We start from the raw sequence: 22376 nt of genomic DNA, 5'->3' as shown, positions 1-22376 counted from the left end.
TTCCAGCGTTTGGCTGGTTTCAGTAGAATACAACTTCAGACAGAGTACAGAATTTCAAATTTAATCATGCATTATATAGTTCTTAAATGACTGTTGTAATGCGACATAGTTTTAACTTATAATAGTTTTTATAAGGTTTAATGTACATTGTACAGGTGTGTAAGGCCGGGCTATCAAATTTGCACATCCAATTGTCGTCCGTCTGTCCTCCTCCTCAGCAGCATGCCACCATTGATAAAAATAAGCTAGCGAGCGTCGAAAAATAAATAAATATTCTCTAACATCTTCAGTGACTAGCAGCCCACTATTGTTTAGAGGAAGAACCTCTTCAAGCGCGCCGGCCCATTTCAGACAAAACTGACACCGATGTCTTGCGATAACTCTCACGTGACAGCCGGAGGCTCACGTCACGGATTTTTCTGTGAGGAAGATATCCTCGACCGAGTTTTCCCTCGCTTATCTGGCTCCATAGGAGACTGGGGCAGGGCTTACGGGTTCACTTCATGATTCGGTACTGTAGTACCAGGTCTCCTCCTCCTTTCCATATAAAATGTCGCACTGTCCGTAAGTCCATGCTAGGATCTAATACCTACAAGAGGAACAGGATTTAACTTAAGACTTTGTGCTGACTGCAACGTGGTCCGAAGGAGGAAGTAGAAGACGCTAACCGATGTATGAAAAAAAAAACAGACAGACGAACAGACAGAAAGACAAAGACTAATGACCGATAGACAAGAGCGAAGGACAAACACACCATCAGATACAGATATTTCTTGTTAACATAGGTAAACTAATCGCCGTGAAGTATTTCGTAAGTATCGAAAAAAAAGGATATCAAAAATTCTTAGCTACAACTGGGACAACCTAACATTCACAAACATCCACACATGGCTGATGATTTAAACCAATAAGATGATGGATACAAACTGACAACATGGAGTCATTTCGTTTATCAAGACAAAACTGACCTGCTCGTGACAAAGAAGCTCGACCCGGGCCTCCGCAAGCGCCAACAGTTCCTCGAGTTCTTCCTCGGTTGGCGGTCCGGCATGCTCTTTATCTGCGTGGTTACCTGAATTGCTGGCGTTTTCATTTCCCACCACTTTCTCGTACACGTGCTCAATGACTTTGCGCACGTGCAGCATATCACTGGCCGATAAGCGATCCCTGTAAACATTGGAAAACAACAGTTAGTTAGCAAAGTATTGTAAACCTTTTAACGTGGGGTCCTTCTTAGAGTTTTAGAATTAGTTTCAGTAGCACTTTGGACATATTTTATAAGTGTTTGCACATACTGTTAATCTGGGCTCAATTTCACTGCTCCCCTCAGCTTTTCCCTTGGTTTCTAGTTCGTTTCTACCCTTAGGGTAGGGGAGGGGGTCTACATTCCTTCCCAGGGCCGGTAATCAAATCAAGCCTATTTAAAAGGTATAAGACAACTTCCCAGTGAGGTGAACTGTAACCATTCACAATTTCATCTAAACTACTTTACCTCTTCAATGCCTTTGACGAGCTCGATGAATGAGGTTGCAAGAAGAACGCTATCTTATTGAATTTCGGGGACAGTTTCTGTAAATTTAAAAAAGTTGAGATAATGAATTAGTTGACAAAAAGAACCGATTCATTTCTAACCAAATTGTTGAGCTATGTTACAGCAAAGAGCTGGTGCATTTAAAGATTACAACACGCGCTAAAGGAACTTACCGCCAATTGTGGGATATGCTAAACTGAGTCGCTAAGAATAACATGCTGTGGTAGTCATGCATTCGGAGTTAGGTGTAGTTTGCAGTAAGTTGAGTTTCGTGTACTAATGTATGGTAGAGCAGCGTAAGGAAACTGCTAAAGAAGAATGTTCTGAGCCTGATTTGACTCACGTCAAGCTCACTAGATCCAAGAAAAGATTCTTGTCAGGCGGAGCCTGTTCAAAAATGAAAACTAAACACGTATTTTGTTACTACCAGTGACTTTAGGCACACACGTTTTTGAGACGGGAAGGGATGCTGGAGATCAATAGAATTTCGTTTCCAGTTACTCGCTTCCTTTACAGTCAATAGCCCTTCATTTAAAACTCGAAAATATAATTGTTTTCCAATCATTATTTGCATCCACTGGACGCCAACGTTCCGATTCCCTACAATGAATCCGTGAACAAACTGATATTCATATCAGTTGATTATGGAACAAAGAATGTCAGTTGATTATGGAACAAAGAATGTCAGTTTTTACCGACGCGCACGGAAACAATTTCAAAGGAAGGAATAGGAGACCGTTTGTTTCCCGTTATTAATTTTTTATCTCTGGAGCTAATAAATTAATCAGTAACCTGCAAGTTAATTTTGAATTTCAAAACTATCTACCTTAACTGTGACGTCAACTGCCCAGTTAGGGACAGTTTCAGCCAATAGATATGCTTCATTCTCTCCGGAGGCATCTGCTACCAGCAGGCGGAACAAAGTCCTCCCTGTGCCACTACTCTCTGTGAAGATCAGGGGGGTGTGTTCAGGAACACTGAAGAAACCATTGCCCATCATCACACGCTGGGAACACAAACCAAATTACCGACATTACATCAGGCGAAACTCGAGGATGATTTCACTGAACATTTGCTTCCTCTACTTTAAAATGCTACTACTGTACAAATTTCACGTATCTGATAAAACAAAAAGTCGCGCACTGTTAAGACGAATACTACTTGTCTATTTGGTATTTTACCAGGGATACAGATATCTTAACACAAATAGTACCAAGTTTCAAACCAATCGTTACAAAACCAGACAAATAACCGTTGGGATTTGAGAATTCAAAAGGATCACCTTATCCTTTAACACTAATATCTTGGTAGTGATGATACTTAATTTTGCCTTCACTATTCAATAGTTAACCTAAAGCAGCTACTTACAGACTCAAGGTTCAGGTTAACTTCACTGGCGCTTGCATCTCCGCTTTCTGTCAAAGTAAATAAACGTGGACATTGCGCATCGTTAAAGAAGACTTGTTCAGCATATGGAGAGTTGTTTTCAGAGGACAACCGTCACATTCACACACGTTTTTCAGTAAGCATTCTAGCAACGGAGTTCAGCATTATCATTTATTGCCTCGTAGTTTGCAAATTAGAATTCAGATTGAGAGCGCTCGAAATCTGATTAGGACGGTGAATTGTGATCCTAGAAACTTAGAAACTTAACTGTCAAAGTTATGGACTATACTCACACAGAACCATAATTGGATCAGCGGAACTGTTTGAGGACACGTGACACAATAACCTGTACTGCAGCATGTCACTACACTGGCTTGCTGGAAAGAGTCACGACGATCGAATCTTGTTTGTTTAGTACTAACCTGGTGAATCAGCTCTGGGAAGGTCTTGATCAGTTTCATCCGCTGTTCCAGTGTAGGTCTCCCTCCAGTGTTCCAATATGGCTTGCAAAAGAAGCACTCCGTAATTCACTGTGAGACACAGAACAGACTAAGTCAAATCACAACTGATAAATACTGGTAACCCTACCTGAGGAACACTTGGCAACTATGGCTACCTTGGTATGAGGATCATTTTAATGCCTCCTTTAATGTGCCTGGCAGGCCACAAGAGGAAGAATGTAAGACAGTGACAGTGACAAAAAGAAGAGATTTAATATGGGTTAAGAAATGTTCAAAGAGAGCTTTTCTTAAGGCACAGGTTAGCTTCTCAAGCTGGAAAATCATATATCTTCTTGTCATTGTTTATCAATGTTCGGAAGAAACATTAAATCCAGTCACATCAGTATCATGTCGTTCCACGTTTGCCACAATGTCAGTGAAAAGGTGTTAGATGACTCATTTCATGCTGACCACCTTTTGCACCTTCTTTCATTGTCTGATGAAGAAAAGTAAATTTTTTCTGACTTAAATTTTACTTTTGCACAAAGCCACATGAACGTCTACTCACCATGCTTGACATCTGTAACATACGCTACACAAAAACAACAAAATGAATACAAATAGTCAGATTAAAGTGAAAATATGTATACCATGCATTTGAACCCCGGCATAAAGATTTTGTATAAGAGAGATAATGGCATTTATACGTAAAACAAAAGTACTGTGAAAATAAGATCCAGTAAAAATTAAATCATAACTGTACTCATACAATGACCAGCTCCAAAGTAGCCTTATAACTGAGTTGGTTTGATTAAAACACTGGTATCACAGGACGGACACAGTTTCACACTCCGTTCAAGCCTAGATTAATTTTCAGAATATCTTTTCACATAATATTTTCATGACCCGTTATTTTCCCGATTTAGAGGGGTGCATACTTTGCAACTCTTTAATTTAGCTATGAGGTCATGACCGAGAGCCCAATTTTTTTCCCGTCCGGCCCGATCTAAATCAAGAAGTATTTTATCATTTAACCCTTCCTCTTTCTTATTCTGTCTTCCTTCAAAAGCTTGCATGTCAACGGGCCGTGCGGCTTTTTCCGGCCCTGCTCACTTCATCGCTTACGGTCTTCCTACGGAGATTTTTGTCTATTTTTTTAACAATATTAACGCGAGCAGGCCATAAGGGTCATAAAATATGTACGGGTATATGTGTGGATGTGTTAATACGGATAACAGGTGGTAAAGTTCTCTTCTTGCTTGGTTATGTTCTGTTATTCAGAACACGACTCGTTTACTCCACCTTATTTTTGCGAGTATAAGAAACTCTTATTTAATTTGCGCGTTGAAAGTAAAAGTATCGCTAAATTTTTAAGTAATTTGAGGTACTTGATTGTCTATTTAACTGGGCTAAATTTGCCTCGATCAAAATAAGAAGGAGTAGGAGGTATGGTGTCTGATGGTAACTGCGCTGAACGCTTGATCAAGTACGAGACGATACTCTATACCATAATGAACAAAAATCAATGCTGGCAAATTGTTTGGGAAAGTTAGTAAGATCTTGGTCGGATGGCTGGGCGAACAAACGTAGAGTCGCTACAAGTGGGAAATGAGAAAACCTCCGAACATTACGCGCCGTCGAGTGGGGTGCAGGCCGGCATACATGTATAAACGAAAAAGAAACTCTCAGAATCTTGTATCAAATATATTTATAGTGACTACACACCTTTCCCATCCACAGTTTTTGGTTCTAATCCTGTAACATCTGTTACTGAGATCCAAGCTGCAAAACAGTCACTCTCTTCCAAATTTATTGTGAGCATCTGAAATAAATACAACACAAGTACTTTTGATTTACACCAAAGCGGTCATTTCCATACACAGTGTTTAGACTCATGAGAAGTTAGTATTGACAAGAACAAAAATTGCCTCTTTCCTCTTACATTTCATTGACAACAAAACCATTTTCACTTATCTAAGCACGGATGAAATTTCAAAAAGCAGCTTTCTTTCACCTAAATGTTAATTTTTAAGAAGTGCACATCTTCTCGTTGTACCAGGTCAATCGTTCATCAAGTTGTGACTCAATATGTAAAGGTCAGCAAACATCGATTAAAAAACAGGAACGATCAAGAACTCAAACGATATTGATGTAATAAGGTATTGGACCTGACTAGACCTGATTTTAGAAAATTTTATCACTTACCCCAGTTTTGATGTCAACTGAAAACCAATTTGGTACATAAACCATCTGAGTTCTTTTCTTGATTTCTTCTTCATAATCCACCAGACCAAGACCCTCGACCTTACATGCCTTGGATACGAAAACAAATAGCAAGCTACAGCCCTAATATTTCAACATTATCAGGCTTTATTCGTTACATATCACAAACGTTACTTTGTATTTAAAACCACTATTCAATAAGTTTTACAATTAACCAAACCAGGTGACAGTATATCCCCATATGGATTTCTTTGGAAATTCGTCATAGAGAATTTTATTTTCATGACATCTTAATTAAAAACAATGGTCACTTGATCAAATGCCCATGGGTAGCTATTTTTGAAAGCTCACCAGAAGGAGATCATCAGAAAAAGGTCATTTATTTGGATAGGTGCTTGGTTTTTTCTTTCAGAGAAGAACCTTTTTAAGCAAGAGCAACCAACTCAGTCCTTGCTAGGAAATCAAGTGACCATTTCTTCAAAGAAATTGTCCATGTTAATAAAAGTGGCAAATGAGACACAACGAAGAATGCTAAGTTTTTTTTGTGTTGTGACTCTGTGTGGGCTAAATAGGGAAGATGTACCACAGTCAATCTCAATGTTATTAAATGTCCCTTAACCCTTTACACCCTAACATCAGTATTTATATTCTCCATACTGTTCTCTGTACATTTACTAAGGTGCTGATGGGGAGAATTTGTCTGGCAATCAAGAGTTTCTTTAGTTGGCGATCATTTCCTTTATTCTCATGACATTAATGTGTAATTCAGTGGTGATATTGTAAGGAGAAATTAGATGCTAGTCACCCCTAGGGGTTAAAGGGTTAACACCTACTTTTAGCACATCCCAAACTGAGACTCTTCCCTCAGTGTCCTTTGTTATGACATGTCGTCTGTCTCTTAACACATGAAAATTCCGTATGCTAGGTGCCCCTGTCACAAAACAAATTGAGAACATTTTCCACAAGAAAAGTAAAATGAAAAGATAGTAAAAAAACACGGATGGGGTAAAGCAATCCCCACAGATGCAGGGAGAAGAATAGTCAACTTGTTTTTGCCTTTATTAGCTTTCTAAACAAATGAGATGTAGCAACTCATAGCCACTGAATTTTTAAGACTAGCGTCATGGAAAATTAGATTTAATCAAGACTTGAAGCACTACAATTATTACAGAAAACTTCCAGAGTTTACATAGTGGTAAATGTAAAGAACATTGTGATAAAAAAAATTCTATGAAAGGTCTTCTATAACAAAGTAACAAAGTAGATTTTATGTACCTGGTATTGTCTTCTTTGGTGATGAACAAATGGGCTGAGGATCTGTATCTCCAACATCCATACCGTCCTGCTCATTTAGATATGGAATCTTAACTGGCTGCAAGGAGATATTCCAAACTTTAACTCAGACATTAGGATTGTTGCAATTATCAAAAGCTGTGGATCACTTTAATGGCAAACTTTAAATGTACCAATACTGTTTTACATAATGCTGTAAATTAAGTTTGGTGACTGGTGTTGGTAGACTTTGCTATTTCCATAGACCTCCTATTGCCCCCATAACAACAACCACACAATGGTTTTACTCTTCATTTCTTCTCAGTAGAAAAAAATAATTTGTTTCCAATTCTTTATCAGTGCTAAATGTAAGAACAGAAAATGATTGATAGTATCCTCTAAGATCACCTGCTGATTTAAAATCATTTTTTAGTTTAGCATACTTACCCAGTTATTTATTGTAGAATTTGTTGTGGCAACCCACAGAGAATGGGCTTCATCACAAAGCTCCAACTATAGGGAAAAAAATATAAGTATGAAAGGTCACCTAATTTGTTCATCATAAATAAAACAACATTCAGAACAGCAAACTCTCATCTCTGGGCCAAACCACATAATTTAAATATGTGAAAATGGCCTTCACTCTTACAGACTTATAAACCTACCTACATTCCTGCAAGACTTAAAAATAACACTATTTAAATAATTAAGAAAAATCCTTGACACTATATTGACCAATATCAATGTTCTTTCCTGACATCCAATTCAATGTAACTTTCCTCCTAGTTTTATTCCCTTTGAAGTACCTTTGAAAAAGTGGTCATATAGGGAGGTAATTCTCAGTGTATGGAAGAATTTTACCTAAAAGAAAACTCTCTGTCTGAATGGGCAATGGAAAATTAGCTGTGCAATATCATTTCTGAATTACAAAATGTGGTGATAACATTAAATATCATTGCTTAGGTTGGGTTTACCATGAAATGCACCAATCACAGCTAAGAAAAAACCAACCAATCAGAGCTGCAGTTTATTTACTTCAGAAGGATAAAGTCACCCTTAAGTTGGCACCCTTCAGATTAGCAGTGTGCAACTGCTAAATTTTACCAACATTTTAGTGACTAAAATGCATAATCATTGCCGTCAAGTCAATTGTTTAATTCATTCAAACATAGAAGGCACTTACTTTTAAAACTGGAGCATCCTCCACAAATAAAAGAGTTGAAGAATTCTCCATGTTCAGATCAGTCCACATGACATGTTTGTCTCGACCACTTGAGTAGAACCCAGTAAAGTTGTCATTAGCACACAATGCCCATACACCTTCCCCATGAATTCTGTATGTAGTGATACATCTCTGTTGTCCTAATGACCAAAGGCGTATAGTTCCATCTGAGCTTCCCGACAGACACTAACAAACAACAAAACAGTAATGTCCAAGAGAACTAAACACATGTAATCTATCATGGCTAGTTAAACAAAACAAATACATGCAGACTGAATGAGCTCAATGAAAAGTTTGAAAACCAATGACTTATGTACCCAAACAAATACCAGAAAAGAAATAACAGTCCAGAGGCAATCACTATCTGCTTCACAATCATAATAAAACCCATTTAATCTCCCCAACATGAGAAAGTAAAGTAAAGGCTTTATACAGGTCCAAGTGGCCCATGGGGCCGGCGCTTAACTCCAGTTTCATAAGCATGAAGTGGCTAGGAGTATTGCTACTCCCCCCTGGATGGGATGCTAGTCCATCGCAGGGTTACCCCCAGCATATTTGCTGGTACCCATTTGTACACCTGGGTGAAGAGAAGCACTGTGAGAGTAAAGTGTCTTGCCTAAGAACACAACACAATGACCCCGGCCAGGGCTCGAACCCAGACCACTCAATCCAGAGTCGAGTGTACTAACCATGAGGCCACTGTGCCTCCACAAAACATGAGAAAAGTAGGGGAAAAAATAGTCATGACCAAAATTAATCTTGGATCTTTCAAAATAGGCACATTAAGGCAACTTTCTACTTCTAACCTTTTGTTATTCATCTTCCAGCTCTTTTCTAATGGAACATATCATACAGCGCATATCACTAGCCAGTTTCTGCAATCTCTCGTTCAATTTCCAATAGGATTATCATTCCCTTTCCTATCAATACCCACTCATTTCAGATCTTTGTCACACAAGCCAAAGAGTTGGTTGAACAGATTTAAAACCCATTCTCTTTCAAATTTAATATTGTTAAACTCAACAACATGGTTACCTGTGTTCCTTCAGGATTGATGATGATAGCCTTCACATTATCTGTATGACCTTTCAGTTTCATGACTTTTGAACATGTTCGAGGATCCCATACTCTCAAAATCTAACAACAAAAAAGACATGCTAAGCCTTCCTACAAATATAGCTTGAAAAAAAGATCCATTCAAAGTATTTAGTACTTCCACTGAATGAAGGAACAATGGCAAAAATATTTATTAATTTGTATCATTATCAACCTAACTTTTCACAAGTATTACCCTGAATTTAAAACACCTGGGGTCAGTTTTTCCAAAGCAGATTAACGCTCACTCAAAGTTAAATCTTAATCTGGGTTTTTTTATTACCTTTGTTCAAAGCCTTTTTGAGATGATTTTCTCTATTACTTTCTGAGCATATAATAATCAAATTCCAGACAAAAATAATTATACTGAATTTTCTTTTAAAGGTTTCAGATGCAAAATCAGACTTCACAATAACCCTAGGTTATCTTAACCAAGCTTTGAACAATCATGCCCTGCACTCTATCAAGGGCTTGAATAATAAAAAGAATAAATTATTAACTCTAACTATCAAAATCACTCTCAGTAACAAAAATTACTCATGTTACAACTTTGCCCTTGTATTACATGAAAAATGCACTCATTTTCACCCCATCAGAAGAGCAGAATTCTTTCATATATTACATTATTAATCTCCTAACACTTTACACTGTTAGAAACCATGAAGAGTTGACCAAGTCAATTAACTTTACCTTCTCAGTAGAGCCAGAGATGAGTACAGTGCCCATGGTGTTTAATGCCAAGCTGTATATTGAATCTTTTTGACCATTCAGTGATGAGGCTGACATGAAAAAAAACAAAAAAACCAATCAGTAAAAAAGAGAAAATTTTGAAAGAAATGCAACTCACACAAAACCAGTAGTGAACAGAAAAAAAATAAGATTTTAACACTCTGATTCCCCCCTCCTTGTACCTATCCAAAAATAAACTTCATGGAAACCTCTTAGATCTTACTGACACTTGAACAAACTATATATCAGTCTCTGGGATAATGATGCAGGTGAAAATAGAATAAAAAAAAAACAACAACATTCCCTACCACACTAAAATGACTGGCCTTTGTACTACATATACATTTTGTAGCGGGGTCATGAAGTTCTTAGTCCGAGGATTTGAATCATCTCATCAAGGAAATAAATAATATTTCTTTATTTGTCAAATAAGATGGATATCACAGAAACTTTGCAGTGTTTCCGACATCACTGCAGTTCAAAATTTAGCTAAAATTGACCTTGTGCATAGTGCCCTTAGCTAACATTTTCATACATTGTTGTGACACAAAAATGCCTGGTGTGTATGCCTTTGTCAATGCAATCTTTCCTCAGTATACTCTCCCTGGTAAAATCAACATTCTGCAGCATACAATAACCCATACATGAGTTATCAGGAAAAAACTAGCCAATAATTTAAGAATTTCTATGCTAGAAATTTGCCAAAGAGGACCCAGTGGCCCTTTTTCAATTTAAGGAGGACCTATTTAGAGAAACAGGGACCAAAGAGGAGTTTTGATGTGAGAAAACAAAGAAGAGAAAGAAAATTGAGACAGTGCAGTAGCTTCATGTATAGTTAGTAACTCTCAAATCAATTTTGTGGTCAATCATGTTTTCAAATAATTTATTTTAATAAAAAAACATACAACTTTTATAAAATACTTATCCCTTGGAAAATTTTTTGCTATTACCATTTGACACTTAGCTATAAGTTTTATGTGGCATTCATTTTTTAAATCTTGCAGAGTTACACTCTAGAATTAACCTTTTTTCTTTTTCATGAGTATAAATATCAAGGGAATTTTATGTGTGGGCCTATAAAGCTTAACTCACAACCTTTTTCTTCTTTTTCAGGTTTCTTTTTTTATAACAATTGTTTTTAATTGTTATTATGAATACTTAATGAGTATATTTAATCAGTATTTGCTGTAGTTGAACGATTCTATCCCAAATAAAGTGAGCAAAAAGAGCAAAACTGTGTTGAAGCAATTTTCTCATTTACTTCAAAAGATAAAATGAAATTTAACAAAATATACAATGCAACTTAAAATCATGTTGGTTGACTACCTACAGGGTGCATGAACATCATAGTGCAGATTACTGATACATCCTTCTCTCAAGTGGTTACCTTCACCTCCCTGGCTACCTGATATTTTAATAGCCAAGCAGTAGGAATAGTAAAAAAAAAAATGAACAGGTCAAGTGTTAAAAATCCATCACAAAGAAGTACTTACATGCAACTGTGTTCTATATGGGGAGTACAATCACTAATATTGGCTCTATGTATGCAATGGCATGAAGAGGTTTGAGTAAGTGCTAACAAATTATAAAAAGAAGATTCATAAGAAATGCATTTCAATAAATTTAACGGACAAAGAAAAGAGTGATTCACAAGGAAATCATGTGCTGTTTCCTTTGCATATAACAACCTTCAAAGTGATTTAACTCAACCCACTGAATATAAATTAAACAGAATTCAAAGCTATGGGTATAGAGGCAGGATTTTCTCTGTTGAAAACTCTGAAGTCAAACTTTTAATTTCTTGTTTAGCCCATACCAAAATGGTGGAAAGGTCCACTAAGAAAAAGATCCATTATATCATTAGTTTTTCAAATGATATTAACACTCAGTCAGGTTCAAGAGTAGCTGCAAAAAAAATTCAGCATTTCTCTTCCAAATTGAGTTCTTGGCAATAAACCATAACCACCATGGGTTTATCTTATTGATTAATCTATGAGGTGATAATTCAGTTATCATTATATTACTTTATCCAGAATTCTGGCTTAGTCTATAACTTAAATTATTATCTTATTATAACTTACAACAGTCATTTAATCAAAACTTGGATATTGTATACCTGTCAAGTATACTTAGGTAGCTTTTAAGGTTGGTTTCAAAAGTTATTACATCTATTCATTTTCAAGTTTACATGTATTAGCCAAGCTGGGAGGTTAGAAGTACAGCTATTCGTGGAGTTAGTTTATTTTTAATTGTATTATCAGCAAACAGAAGGTTACAGCCACAAAAAAGAATTAACCACAAACACACTTCTGCACAGAATATTTCAAGTTTGATAGGCAAGTGCTAGGAGCCTCTTTAATAGGCGTAATTTACAAATAGATGGGTTAAGGAAATCTAAAACCTCAGTTCAACTACAAGAACACTCTGCTAAATTTTATATGTACAAGTGTAAATTGAATTCTAAGAATCCCTCCATACGAGTTTATAAGGCCAAGATCGGGGAGATATACCAGGTGGAAATGAAGATAGCAGCAAAGTGGAATAAATTAGCCAAACATTTTCAGAAAAGGGATAAGCTTTTGCCACAAATTGGTTTGTGGGATGGGTGTCATCCAAACAATGCAGAGTAGCATAAGAAGTCAAATTTTATTGTAAAGCATACGATTTTGCTATATACTATTAGTAAGATACTGTAAATAATTTACCGTAACATATTGAAAGTAGTGTAATATGTCATAAAATAATGTAAATGTAGAGTATTGTGTAGGTAGTGTAAGTAATAGAGAGTAATTCATCTTCTGTAATCAAGTTTATTATACACTATACTTTGTTAGTAGTGTGTTCTCAGTAAATTATTGTAAGTGATGTGTTGTAACTGAGTCCTGTAGTGTATTGTAAGTAGAGTAATGTTTTGTAAAATGCCAAAAATAAAGAAATTACAAAAAACAAAAAACAAAAAAACAAGAACACTCTGTACCAAAAACTCTCACTCTTCTACTGTCTGTAAAAATTATCCAATCACATCTTTCTCTATCTCCAAACAGAATGGAATAGAAGTCTATCTTACTAGGAGACCAAAAAAGTGATGTGCTAAGCACAACCAAACAATTTGCTTAGTTTGTATTTTCTTATTTTAAGGCTTCACACTACACGAGAAGCAATATGACAACTTTTGTTCAAAAATAACACAATTTCTAGCCCTCTCTTCATATTTTATCTTAGGAAGCAAATTCAAACCCTTTCTATCTTCTTAAAGTACAGTGTATGGTATTCTCTTCTTCCTTTCATCATTATTAAACTATGTGCAAGCTTTGAGGTATAAATCAATAGTTCATGTATAATTTTATGGTTTGACTCACTTGTGACTGTATTATTTGTAGCTGTAAGAGCTGTTAAAGTGTTGACATCCCACAGAAATATCTGCCTATCAAGTCCTCCAGAGGCCACCAATTCTTTCTGACTGGCATAAGCAAGTGCCTTGACATAGTCTTTGTGAGTGCGCAGGGTAGACATACAGAAACTCCGTCCAGAATCCCACACTTTAACAGTTGTATCAGATGATGCTGATAATACTGGAGAATAAATTAGAAAAAGGTTAACATGCATGTAACTGCAAGCTATGTAATCATATCTGCCATTTAAGTTTAGCTTCATTTGCATTAGAGCTATTTACTGCAACCCTCTAAGCTGCAACCATTTTTGGAGACCATGGCTAGTGGTTGGCACTAGCAACTTGAATTGGAGGTTTACAGAGTTAAGAACTCAGAAAACTTGTGATGAAAAGTTAAAAACTTCAACTCTTAAGGACAAAATCAGTTCCAAACAAGGCCAAATTTAGTTTTTTCAAATAGTTGAAAGCTAAACCATCTGTAGGAAATACAGTCAAGCCTCAGTCAAATATTACTTATTGGGCATTCACAACATGCACTCAGCTTGGCAGTCTGAAAATATGATTTTTGCCAGCATGTTATGTTGATGTAAGAGGTTGTTGGTTAGCTTTAACAATCTTTTGTAAATACTTTTGGAAAATGTCATCAAGTTGTGCACAACGATTTGAGAATTTGTTTTAATTCTTGCCTAAAATTGATACCTGCTTTTGTTTGTTTTGTTTTGTTTTTTTTTTTTCAAGGTACTCAATTTTAATTTTTGGTTCTGGACTCTGGATTATCTGGACTATTCAGCCCAGTCTGGAGTCCGGATGACCAAGATTTTGACTCTAAAAACAAAACTTGACCTTGAACAATATGTTCAACTAAGTTTTGGCCTACTATGTGACCTTTTCTCATTGTGTTAAGCATGAGAATCAGCTAAAAATCACAACAATAATTTAATGATAATTATAATATTTTGGCACCTCAAAAGTGAATGTGAATAAATTCTCATTGCATAGCCAATTGCCTAAAAAAGTTATTTGCTTAGGACAGAGAAGGGAAAACAAATCATGGCTCTCCAGCAAGAAATCAATCAATTTTTCCTATTATTTATAAAAAAAAAAGCCATCTTATTATGGTATATACAGGAAAGTGACTCTCTTACTTGTTCTACCATTGCAGCAAAGGACTATATCATTCACCCAGTCTGTGTGGTGTTCAAGTGATGCTATGTAATAGTTCTAGAACCAGACAAATAATAACTGTTCTTCAAATTGATACAAACTTTACATGAAGTGCAAGTCACCATGTAACCAATCACAAACCCCTAGCATATGTTTTATAAATACAATTGAACAGTGAAACATTTTTGTTGTATATGGATCTCTAGCTAAAATTCAATAATTCATTTTGACTTTGTACCCTTTGAATGGAACTAAACTCTTTCCTTGCTCCACTTGCCCCTCCACCCCTGGGGTTCATACCAACAGGTGACATGAGATGCCTCACACATCCCCATACAAATCACACTTCCTAAATTGAATAAGGTTCATTTTGAAGATACTGAATCATTCTTTTAATAAAAACAGCCCTAGATACCCATCGAGTGAAGATACTGCTGGGCTGGAAAAAAAGACATGTTGAATCTTCATCCTCCTGCTTTCATTTGGTTTTAACTCAGTTGAGCTTGTTTACGTTTGTAAACAAGTCTTCTTTATTTCACATTTACGAACTATTATTTTCCACGAACAAGAACCAGAGCGAAAAACTCTGAGTCCTTCTTCCAGCTCCGGTTTATAAGAAAAAGCAAGTTATTCTACGCAAATGTTAATATTACACAAATAAAACTGCACACCTTGTCTACAGTTGTGTTCCAACATCGAATGATAGAATCTCGTCCTGCAGAATACAGCCGACCAGTATGTTTATCAAACTGAAGCGCATTTACACCTGACCGATGCAGAGGTTCTTCTTCGTCTCGTATCACAAACGAAATTGTGACTTTTCTCCTCGGCATGGCGTGGTTGTGAGGATGGCCATGCGAGTGGCCAGAAGGCGGCCGCATCCCTGCCGCCATCTTGCACTTCTTCCTGTCACAACAACAATTTAGGTTCCAGTTCTCCGATTCTGATAATCCATCCGCGGAATATCCTCCTAGGCAGGAATCATTACTCGATGTTTCCAATCAGTAAGGTCATGATAGGAAAGGAAAATTTTAATTTATGGAATATTGTCGAATTGATTGTCAGAATACCAGAGCTAGTTTTATGCTCGGTGCAAGCTTCATCTAGCGTCATCTAACATCATCTCCCACCATGTGTAAGGGAAACCAAACACAAACAAAAGACAGTTAAGTCCCAGTCCCGTGACAATCATGTGACATTCCCTAGAGAGTTATGTCATTTCAAATCCCCGTAATATGTCTCTCGTGAGAAGTCTTGTTGCGTTTGCGTTCGCATTTTTCGTGGCAGTGAGTCCTCTGGAGGCTAAAAAGCGAAAATCATCTCCTCCGCACATTTTGTTTATGCTTGCTGATGATCTCGGGTGGATCGACGTTGGATTTCATGGATCAAAAATCAACACTCCAACCATTGACTCGTTGGCCAAAGAAGGGGTCATACTCGACAATTATTATGTTCAACCTGTTTGTACACCAGCCAGAGGAGCACTTATGACTGGAAGATACCCCATTCACACAGGTATGGTTAATGTGCCGCTGTTGCTTTGGTATTTCGCGTAAAGCACTACTACTTTCGCATTCCGTGACAATAACTACAAAATCCAATTGACGTAAGGTAACACTATCTATGTTAACATTCTGAGCCTGACCTCCCCCGAGCAAGGTGAATTATCTTCGGAAAAGGCATTTTAATGTTTTTGAGCTTTTGCTTTCGGCTTGGGATAGGAGATAAAAAAAGAAAAATGATTGCAGTGTAGTATCGGATTAGCTTGGCCTGGGCAGGGTACCTTAAATTTTCTTTTGATGATAGTTGGATAACATTAGGAGTGTTTCACATCCCCCCGAGAATTCTGTGGCACAGCGAAGAACATCAACGTTCGTTAAAAAGAAAAATATGGAATTGTTCAAAGGTGTGCGTGGAAAATTAACCAAATTTGAATTTGAATTTGTCAATAAATGGGTCGTTCTGACAAGTGGCACCTTAGAAAGCAAAACCAAGTATGAGGTCTGCACAAAACAAATGCTCTTACCTTAGAGCGTATCACTACCACACCGGAAAAACTGTAAAGCAGTCCATGCGTGGATTTTGTTTCGTAAACTACTGTTTCAGGGATCTGAATATCAGTATTTTAGTGTTAAAGCTATTAAAAAAAATAAAGAGAACAGCCATAACCATAATGAATGCATGCCATGCAGAAGGGTTCAGAAACCATGCCAGCCGCTTAACAACATCACAGCACAGACTTAACCGAAAATCTCCTTAGTGATACGTAAATTTATGGATAATGAGGTCATTTAGGTGTGCACGTACCTTCCTAATTTATAATACTAGAATTTGGCATGACAACAGGATTGTAAATCAGGTTATAAAACGTGGTATATGATACTATTTGTACCAGTAACACAATATGCTTCGGCGTGACTTTGTCAAGAGGTCATAATGTTCAATAAATGTACAAACTGAAAGATTGGCCTCTGTTTTACATTTTGCCAAATCGCCTTGGGGAGCGTTGCGAGTCATCCCAGGGTTCCTGGTCATCCCAAAGAAGGAATGAAAAGCGGAAAGACAACCACGCCCCTGTTTTTGTTTACATACGAGCAACAGCAGGAAAAATCATTCATATTACAAGAGTCGTGCTGGCCTTCAACAGGAGAAGCGTCACACATGCCAAGAATAAATCCACCGTGCCACACGTTGCTGTTCTTGAAATAAAAACGTACAGAGTTTCTAAATGAGGGCTTTTCCGCACTAGCGACAGAGTTATTAATTCAGACAAATTTTCTGTTATTACCAACATTTACACGTTGGCGTCACGCGTCATGTTTTACACGTCAGCGCCTGATGTTTTACAACATCAGGCGCTAACGGAATTTGACGTCTTTGAGATAGTCAGACGAAACAAAAATTTGTCCTTTTATTTTGTCGGGACAATTCTAGTTTTGTCTGCTAGTGCGGAAAGGCCCTAAGTTTCAAGAAGAGAATAGAGAAAGCCCACACCAAGTTCAAGAGAAACATATTTCGGAGTTATATGCTCCGATAGAGAACGGTCACTTAAAAACGAAGAAAATAGCAGGAAATAGCAGGCAGAATATTGTCTTTTGTAACACAATAACATCATCAGGCTTTAACTAACTTTCAGAGCATACGGGTTTGGAGATGGCACCTCATTCAAAACCGACCACACTTAAGAGCAATATTTATGGAACCAGTTTATTATCGTATCGCAAGGAAGAGTCCCTTAAAGATATCCTTGCCAGAGCTAAATTGTAAATTCGCTTGCGATCGGTTGGAGTCGTTCAGCCCACGGTCAACACTCATCATTCGTTTCGTGTGACTGGCACCACGCGCGAAGCTCATCGACGCTTTGATGCTGCAAAATCTCTACAAATTGGATATTAGTTAGACATTTGATGCCAAGACTATCCTTCCTGTCATTCCACAGGTTGAAAGTGGACTCTCGAAGCAGAATCCTTTTTATCTTCCCCATGGCTTTAGGCCTTCCACGTAATAGAAGGCGAGATGCTATTGACGGTCCCAGTTACAAACAAAACTTTCTTGAGAAAATTTCTAGAAGCCACAAAAATAACTACTCAGAATAAAACCATTGATAATTTAGGAGGAATATCATAACAATTTAATATTTCAATGTATTTAAATCGCTCGGATGCACTTGGATGATAGGCGTCACAGTGGAAACTTCATGATTTTTTTAAAATTTAAATGGTATTGAAAAAAGCAGGCGAAGCGCGCAATGTCTTGTGGTTGACTAGGATCCTTTGAGGACCTTTAAAGGGTAACTTTAAAGAAACTGTGGTGCTGCGTCGCTGGGAGTTATAAGAAGAGATTTTGGTTCTATCAAATAAGTCGATGATTAAATTGGCCACCGTAAAGAGTTTCCAAACCTGATGTTTTTAGCGTCAGTCCTTAATTCGTCCGTGCAAAACAACAGTGCAAAGGAGACCAGTGTGAGAGCCGGCTGCAGATAGAAATTACTTTAGCACTGAGCCAGTAGTTGGTCTATTTACCTGCCAAATCATAAGTAAAGGGGGAGGGTGCATCATGATTAGCTTATATGTTATCAGATCATTTACTTTTTTATCCGACTCTTGCAGGACTTCAGCATGAAGTGGTTCACCCCACAAATCCATTTGGATTGCCATTAGATTTTCAGACCCTTCCAGAACAGCTAAAGAAAGTTGGTAAGCCACAGCCTTCCAAGATTCCGGCCCTTCAATTAAAAGAAGAAAAGATTTTTTAATTCCAATGATATTTATTCTAAACAACAATTTTTTGTAAGAAAGAAGCCCTTCACACCAAACCGTAAAAGCTGATCAACTTAAATGGGCGCCTTACCCGACACCCATTTCGCGTTGCTTTCTGTCTATGCTCTTCTCTATGATTATGGCGTTTTGTTTATACCTCATTCTGCGCAAATAAATCTTCAAAATACTTCAGTAATTCAATTTACAAATGGGGTGTATTTCTTAAATTTTTTTCTATCAGGTTACGCGACTCATTTGGTTGGCAAGTGGCATCTTGGTTTCTACAAATGGCCTTATGTTCCAACCAACCGTGGTTTTGACTCCGCTTATGGATTCTGGGATGGTGCTGAAGATCATTATGATCACACGCGTGACAAAGTGGTTGATTTTCGCAACGGAACCGAACCTGTTTTAGACCTGAACGGAAAATATGCAACATTCGAATATGTCAAGGTCTAATAGTTAATATTTCCACGTAACTATGGTTTATAATGCATCATTTGTTAGATTTAGGCGGTTAATTACGATTAGTCGATGCAAAGACCCGTCGTGGAGGACGGTGAGGTCTATAATGCCATATCTTCTCACGGCCCCTATGACATAAATCAACTATGAGTTTGATTCTCCTATCAAACGGGGTTCGAATTCATCGCCGATAACCTCCCAGTATAACGTTTCAGACTTCCCACAAAGTTTGCTACTGCCTAATTAAAGTTATACGCTTTTCGTGACGCTAGCACTTCTACAAAGAAACTCCTTCTCTCCTACCTACATCCTGAATGCATATTTTATCTTATACTTTTCTCAAAAGATATTGCAATACTAGGGCTACGATGAACTGTGTTATGTCCGTAATGAGTATTTCACGGTTGTTTTTATTTTATGATTCCATCAGAGGATAGAGGAGATTTTGGATCAACATGACCCAAAACAGCCCCTGTTCCTGTACATGGCCTTCCAGAATGTTCATAATCCCATCCAGGCACCAGACCAGTATGTGGACAAATTCTCGTTTATTCATCAAAAGATGCGCCGAGTGCATGCTGGAATGGTCGCTGTACTGGACGAAGCTGTTGGCAACATCACGAAAATGTTTAAAAAGAAAGGGTGAGTTTCGAATTAGTTTACTTGAAGGTTTCATATTTTGATTCTATTGTGAGCTTGAGCGGCCATTATCCTAGATTCGTGCTATCACAGTGCTGGGCAAGACTCTTATTACACGAGGATCTCTTTGGGTTTTCTATGTGCAAAGTTTACGGCAGCCGTGATAACTCTGTTGATTTGAAGGGTGAATACAAGCGTTTGTGATCTTCATTGTTCTCGTCCAGGCTATGGGAGAACACTTTAACAGTCTTCAGCACTGATAATGGTGGAGAACCTACGTATGGCGGATATAACTGGCCTCTTAGAGGAACAAAACATACCTTATGGGAGGGAGGAGTGAGAGGTGCTGCTTTTGTCCATGGAAAAATGTTAGAAAAGACCGGTGTGAAATGCGAAGGACTTCTACACATCAGCGACTTCTTTCCTACTCTCATCAACCTTGCAGGTGTGGTTATCTATGACTTCATTTCCACTTCTCTGATTATCCCTCACTTGAAGGTGTGTCTTTTCCATTTAGTTTTGAAGATTTTTAAGAAAACTAACTCTGTAAAGAGTTAGTCCGTGGAAATAAGACTCTCGAGCAAACATCTCGTATGGAACATAATCCAGAAAGGCAAGAGTTATCCATTAAGTTACAAACGTAGCGAGAAATGGAGTGAATATCATAATTGAACATCTTTCGTCATAATGTTTGTTAGATTTGTTTACTTTACTCTTTCAGAGAATTAGTCGTAACACCTGAGAGTTAATTTAGTAAATAGTGTTCTTGCCTCATTTCTTCTTCCCTTTCTCCTTCACTGCTTTTTCTTTCGTGTGTTTGTTTGTGGCAACCTTATAAATAATATTCTTATCATTCTGGTTTGACCACAGGTGGTTCGTACGATGCAAAACATCCTATCCCCATTGATGGCTTTGATGTGTGGAGCACTTTGTCACGTGGAGAAGCTTCACCTCGAACAGAAATCTTGCTTAACATCGATAATCCACCATCTGGGACAAGTAAAATGTTGGGAGTCAACTGGCAAGGAATGGCTCTTCGGAAGGGAAGCATGAAGCTTTTGATGAATGTTAAAAATATCACCTGGTTTAAACCACCCGAGCTGGGCGGAGTTCCAGTTGATGTTCTTTTGTCTAAAGGGTTTCTTAAAGATGAGACAAATGAAGAGATTCTGGAGCAGTTGAGGATCTATTACATGGTCAGTGCTTTAATATTTGAATCGTTTTTCCCTCACCAGTACCTCGAAATCACTACCTGAATTACAATAGCAATACGTAATCAACCCTCAAATATATTTATGCAAATCACTCCGTATGCCAGAACTTCTACATCGAATCATTATTAAAAGTTTATATATGTCCAGTTCTTTATGTTGGAATCTTACAGGGAAATGCGGACCTTTTGGACGTTGTACTTTATAACATCACAGCTGATCCCGAAGAGCGACACGACCTCAGCACCGAGTTACCTGATGTTCTAAAGGAGATGAAAGATAGAATGAATTATTACCTAAAGACTGCAGTTCCTGCCGCCTTCAAACCTGCTGACCCAAATGCACTAAAAGAGGCTCGTAAGCATGGCATTTGGGGACCGTGGATGTAGATCGGAGCTGGTCGCATCAAGCACGTCGAGAGTAAAGAGAGAGAAAACTGTTTTACTCAAATAGGTATTTTACATTTGTAGAATATCAAAGGCAAACGTTGTTTTTCGTTAAAATTTTATTGATTCCAAGTCACTTTGTGAATGGTATCCCTAGTTTTACAAGCCATTACATTGTTAATAGCACAAGTGAGTGAGTTTTAGCCACTGATTTTTAATAGCATGTCTTAAAACAGGATTATCGACTGTAAATGTAATAATGGTGGGGAAGACAAAAGTGACAAGTAAGAATGATTTCGGAGTCGCCTTATTTTTTGACTAGCGGTAGCTACAATCAAATTTGTACTTTGATGTAATGGAAACCACAATAAATGCCTTTGTCTGATTTATTCCGTTCTCTTGCATTAATTTATTCAGTGGCTTTTTGTGATGCTGTTGTATTGTGAGTTAATGTGACAGAGTTGTTACTTTCGTCATTATCCACTCTTAGCTGTAGAGTGAAACTGTTTTAGTAAAATATCCTTTAATCAAAGTACTCTGTGAGCAAACTCGTGAATTGACACATGATTTTTTAGATTATGTTTAATGTTATCTGGTTTAGGGAATTTTGTGATTGATTGTCATATCTAGAGTACGAGCAGTAGTTCAGTGTTCGCTGATGTAGCAAAGAGACAAAGTAACGTTGGGATAAGAAGGCATTACAATTGAAATGATCATGCTATTACATTTGACAAGGTGGATGATGTCATGTGTTTTAAACGTCTATCATTTTTGTTTCTGGTTCAAAAGAAAAGGTTGGAAGTAAATGTGGGTGAAAAGTTAAATTTACTGTCTTTCTTTGTAAATATTAGAAAATCAAGGCAATACTGTCTTAATGAAAACATTCACGATTTCCTCTTTATCAAATGAGACAAACTGGAACGAGTTTTGAGTGATATAACTAAGCCAAGCCTGCCACCGTCA

General features: G+C 37.4%; 2 protein-coding genes across 3 annotated transcripts; one reads left to right on the top strand and one right to left on the bottom strand.

Moving 5' to 3' along the window:
• Positions 1-47: 47 nt before the first annotated feature.
• Positions 48-15476, bottom strand: LOC131778803 (WD repeat-containing protein 48-like). Of its 2 annotated transcripts, XM_059095263.2 has the most exons (19): positions 15125-15476; positions 14435-14510; positions 13258-13470; positions 11229-11303; positions 9860-9948; positions 9110-9211; positions 8036-8260; positions 7300-7365; positions 6856-6952; positions 6414-6511; positions 5563-5670; positions 5083-5179; positions 3926-3949; positions 3340-3447; positions 2900-2946; positions 2358-2537; positions 1493-1569; positions 969-1167; positions 48-589 (listed from the first exon to the last, which is right to left on the bottom strand). In XM_059095263.2, exons 1-19 carry the CDS (start codon positions 15344-15346, stop codon positions 497-499), a joined length of 2196 nt encoding a protein of 731 aa, XP_058951246.2. In that variant the 5' UTR covers positions 15347-15476; the 3' UTR covers positions 48-496. The 2 variants fall into 2 exon arrangements, with proteins under 2 accessions (XP_058951246.2, XP_058951247.2); XM_059095264.2 differs by lacking the exon at positions 11229-11303.
• Positions 15477-15554: 78 nt separating this feature from the next.
• LOC131778804 (arylsulfatase B-like) lies at positions 15555-21802 on the top strand. Its single transcript, XM_059095265.2, has 7 exons — positions 15555-15968; positions 18563-18649; positions 18954-19165; positions 19608-19819; positions 20041-20261; positions 20687-21012; positions 21201-21802. The coding sequence occupies exons 1-7, from the start codon at positions 15689-15691 to the stop codon at positions 21414-21416; spliced, it is 1554 nt and encodes a 517-aa protein (XP_058951248.2). The 5' UTR covers positions 15555-15688; the 3' UTR covers positions 21417-21802.
• The last annotated feature ends 574 nt before the right edge of the window (positions 21803-22376 follow it).

The sequence above is a fragment of the Pocillopora verrucosa genome, chromosome 4 (genome assembly GCF_036669915.1).
Source record: "Pocillopora verrucosa isolate sample1 chromosome 4, ASM3666991v2, whole genome shotgun sequence".
In the NCBI taxonomy this organism is placed as follows: domain Eukaryota; kingdom Metazoa; phylum Cnidaria; class Anthozoa; order Scleractinia; family Pocilloporidae; genus Pocillopora; species Pocillopora verrucosa.
The sequence above is the reverse complement of the archived record's forward strand: the minus strand, read 5'-3'. Positions and strand labels throughout refer to the sequence as shown.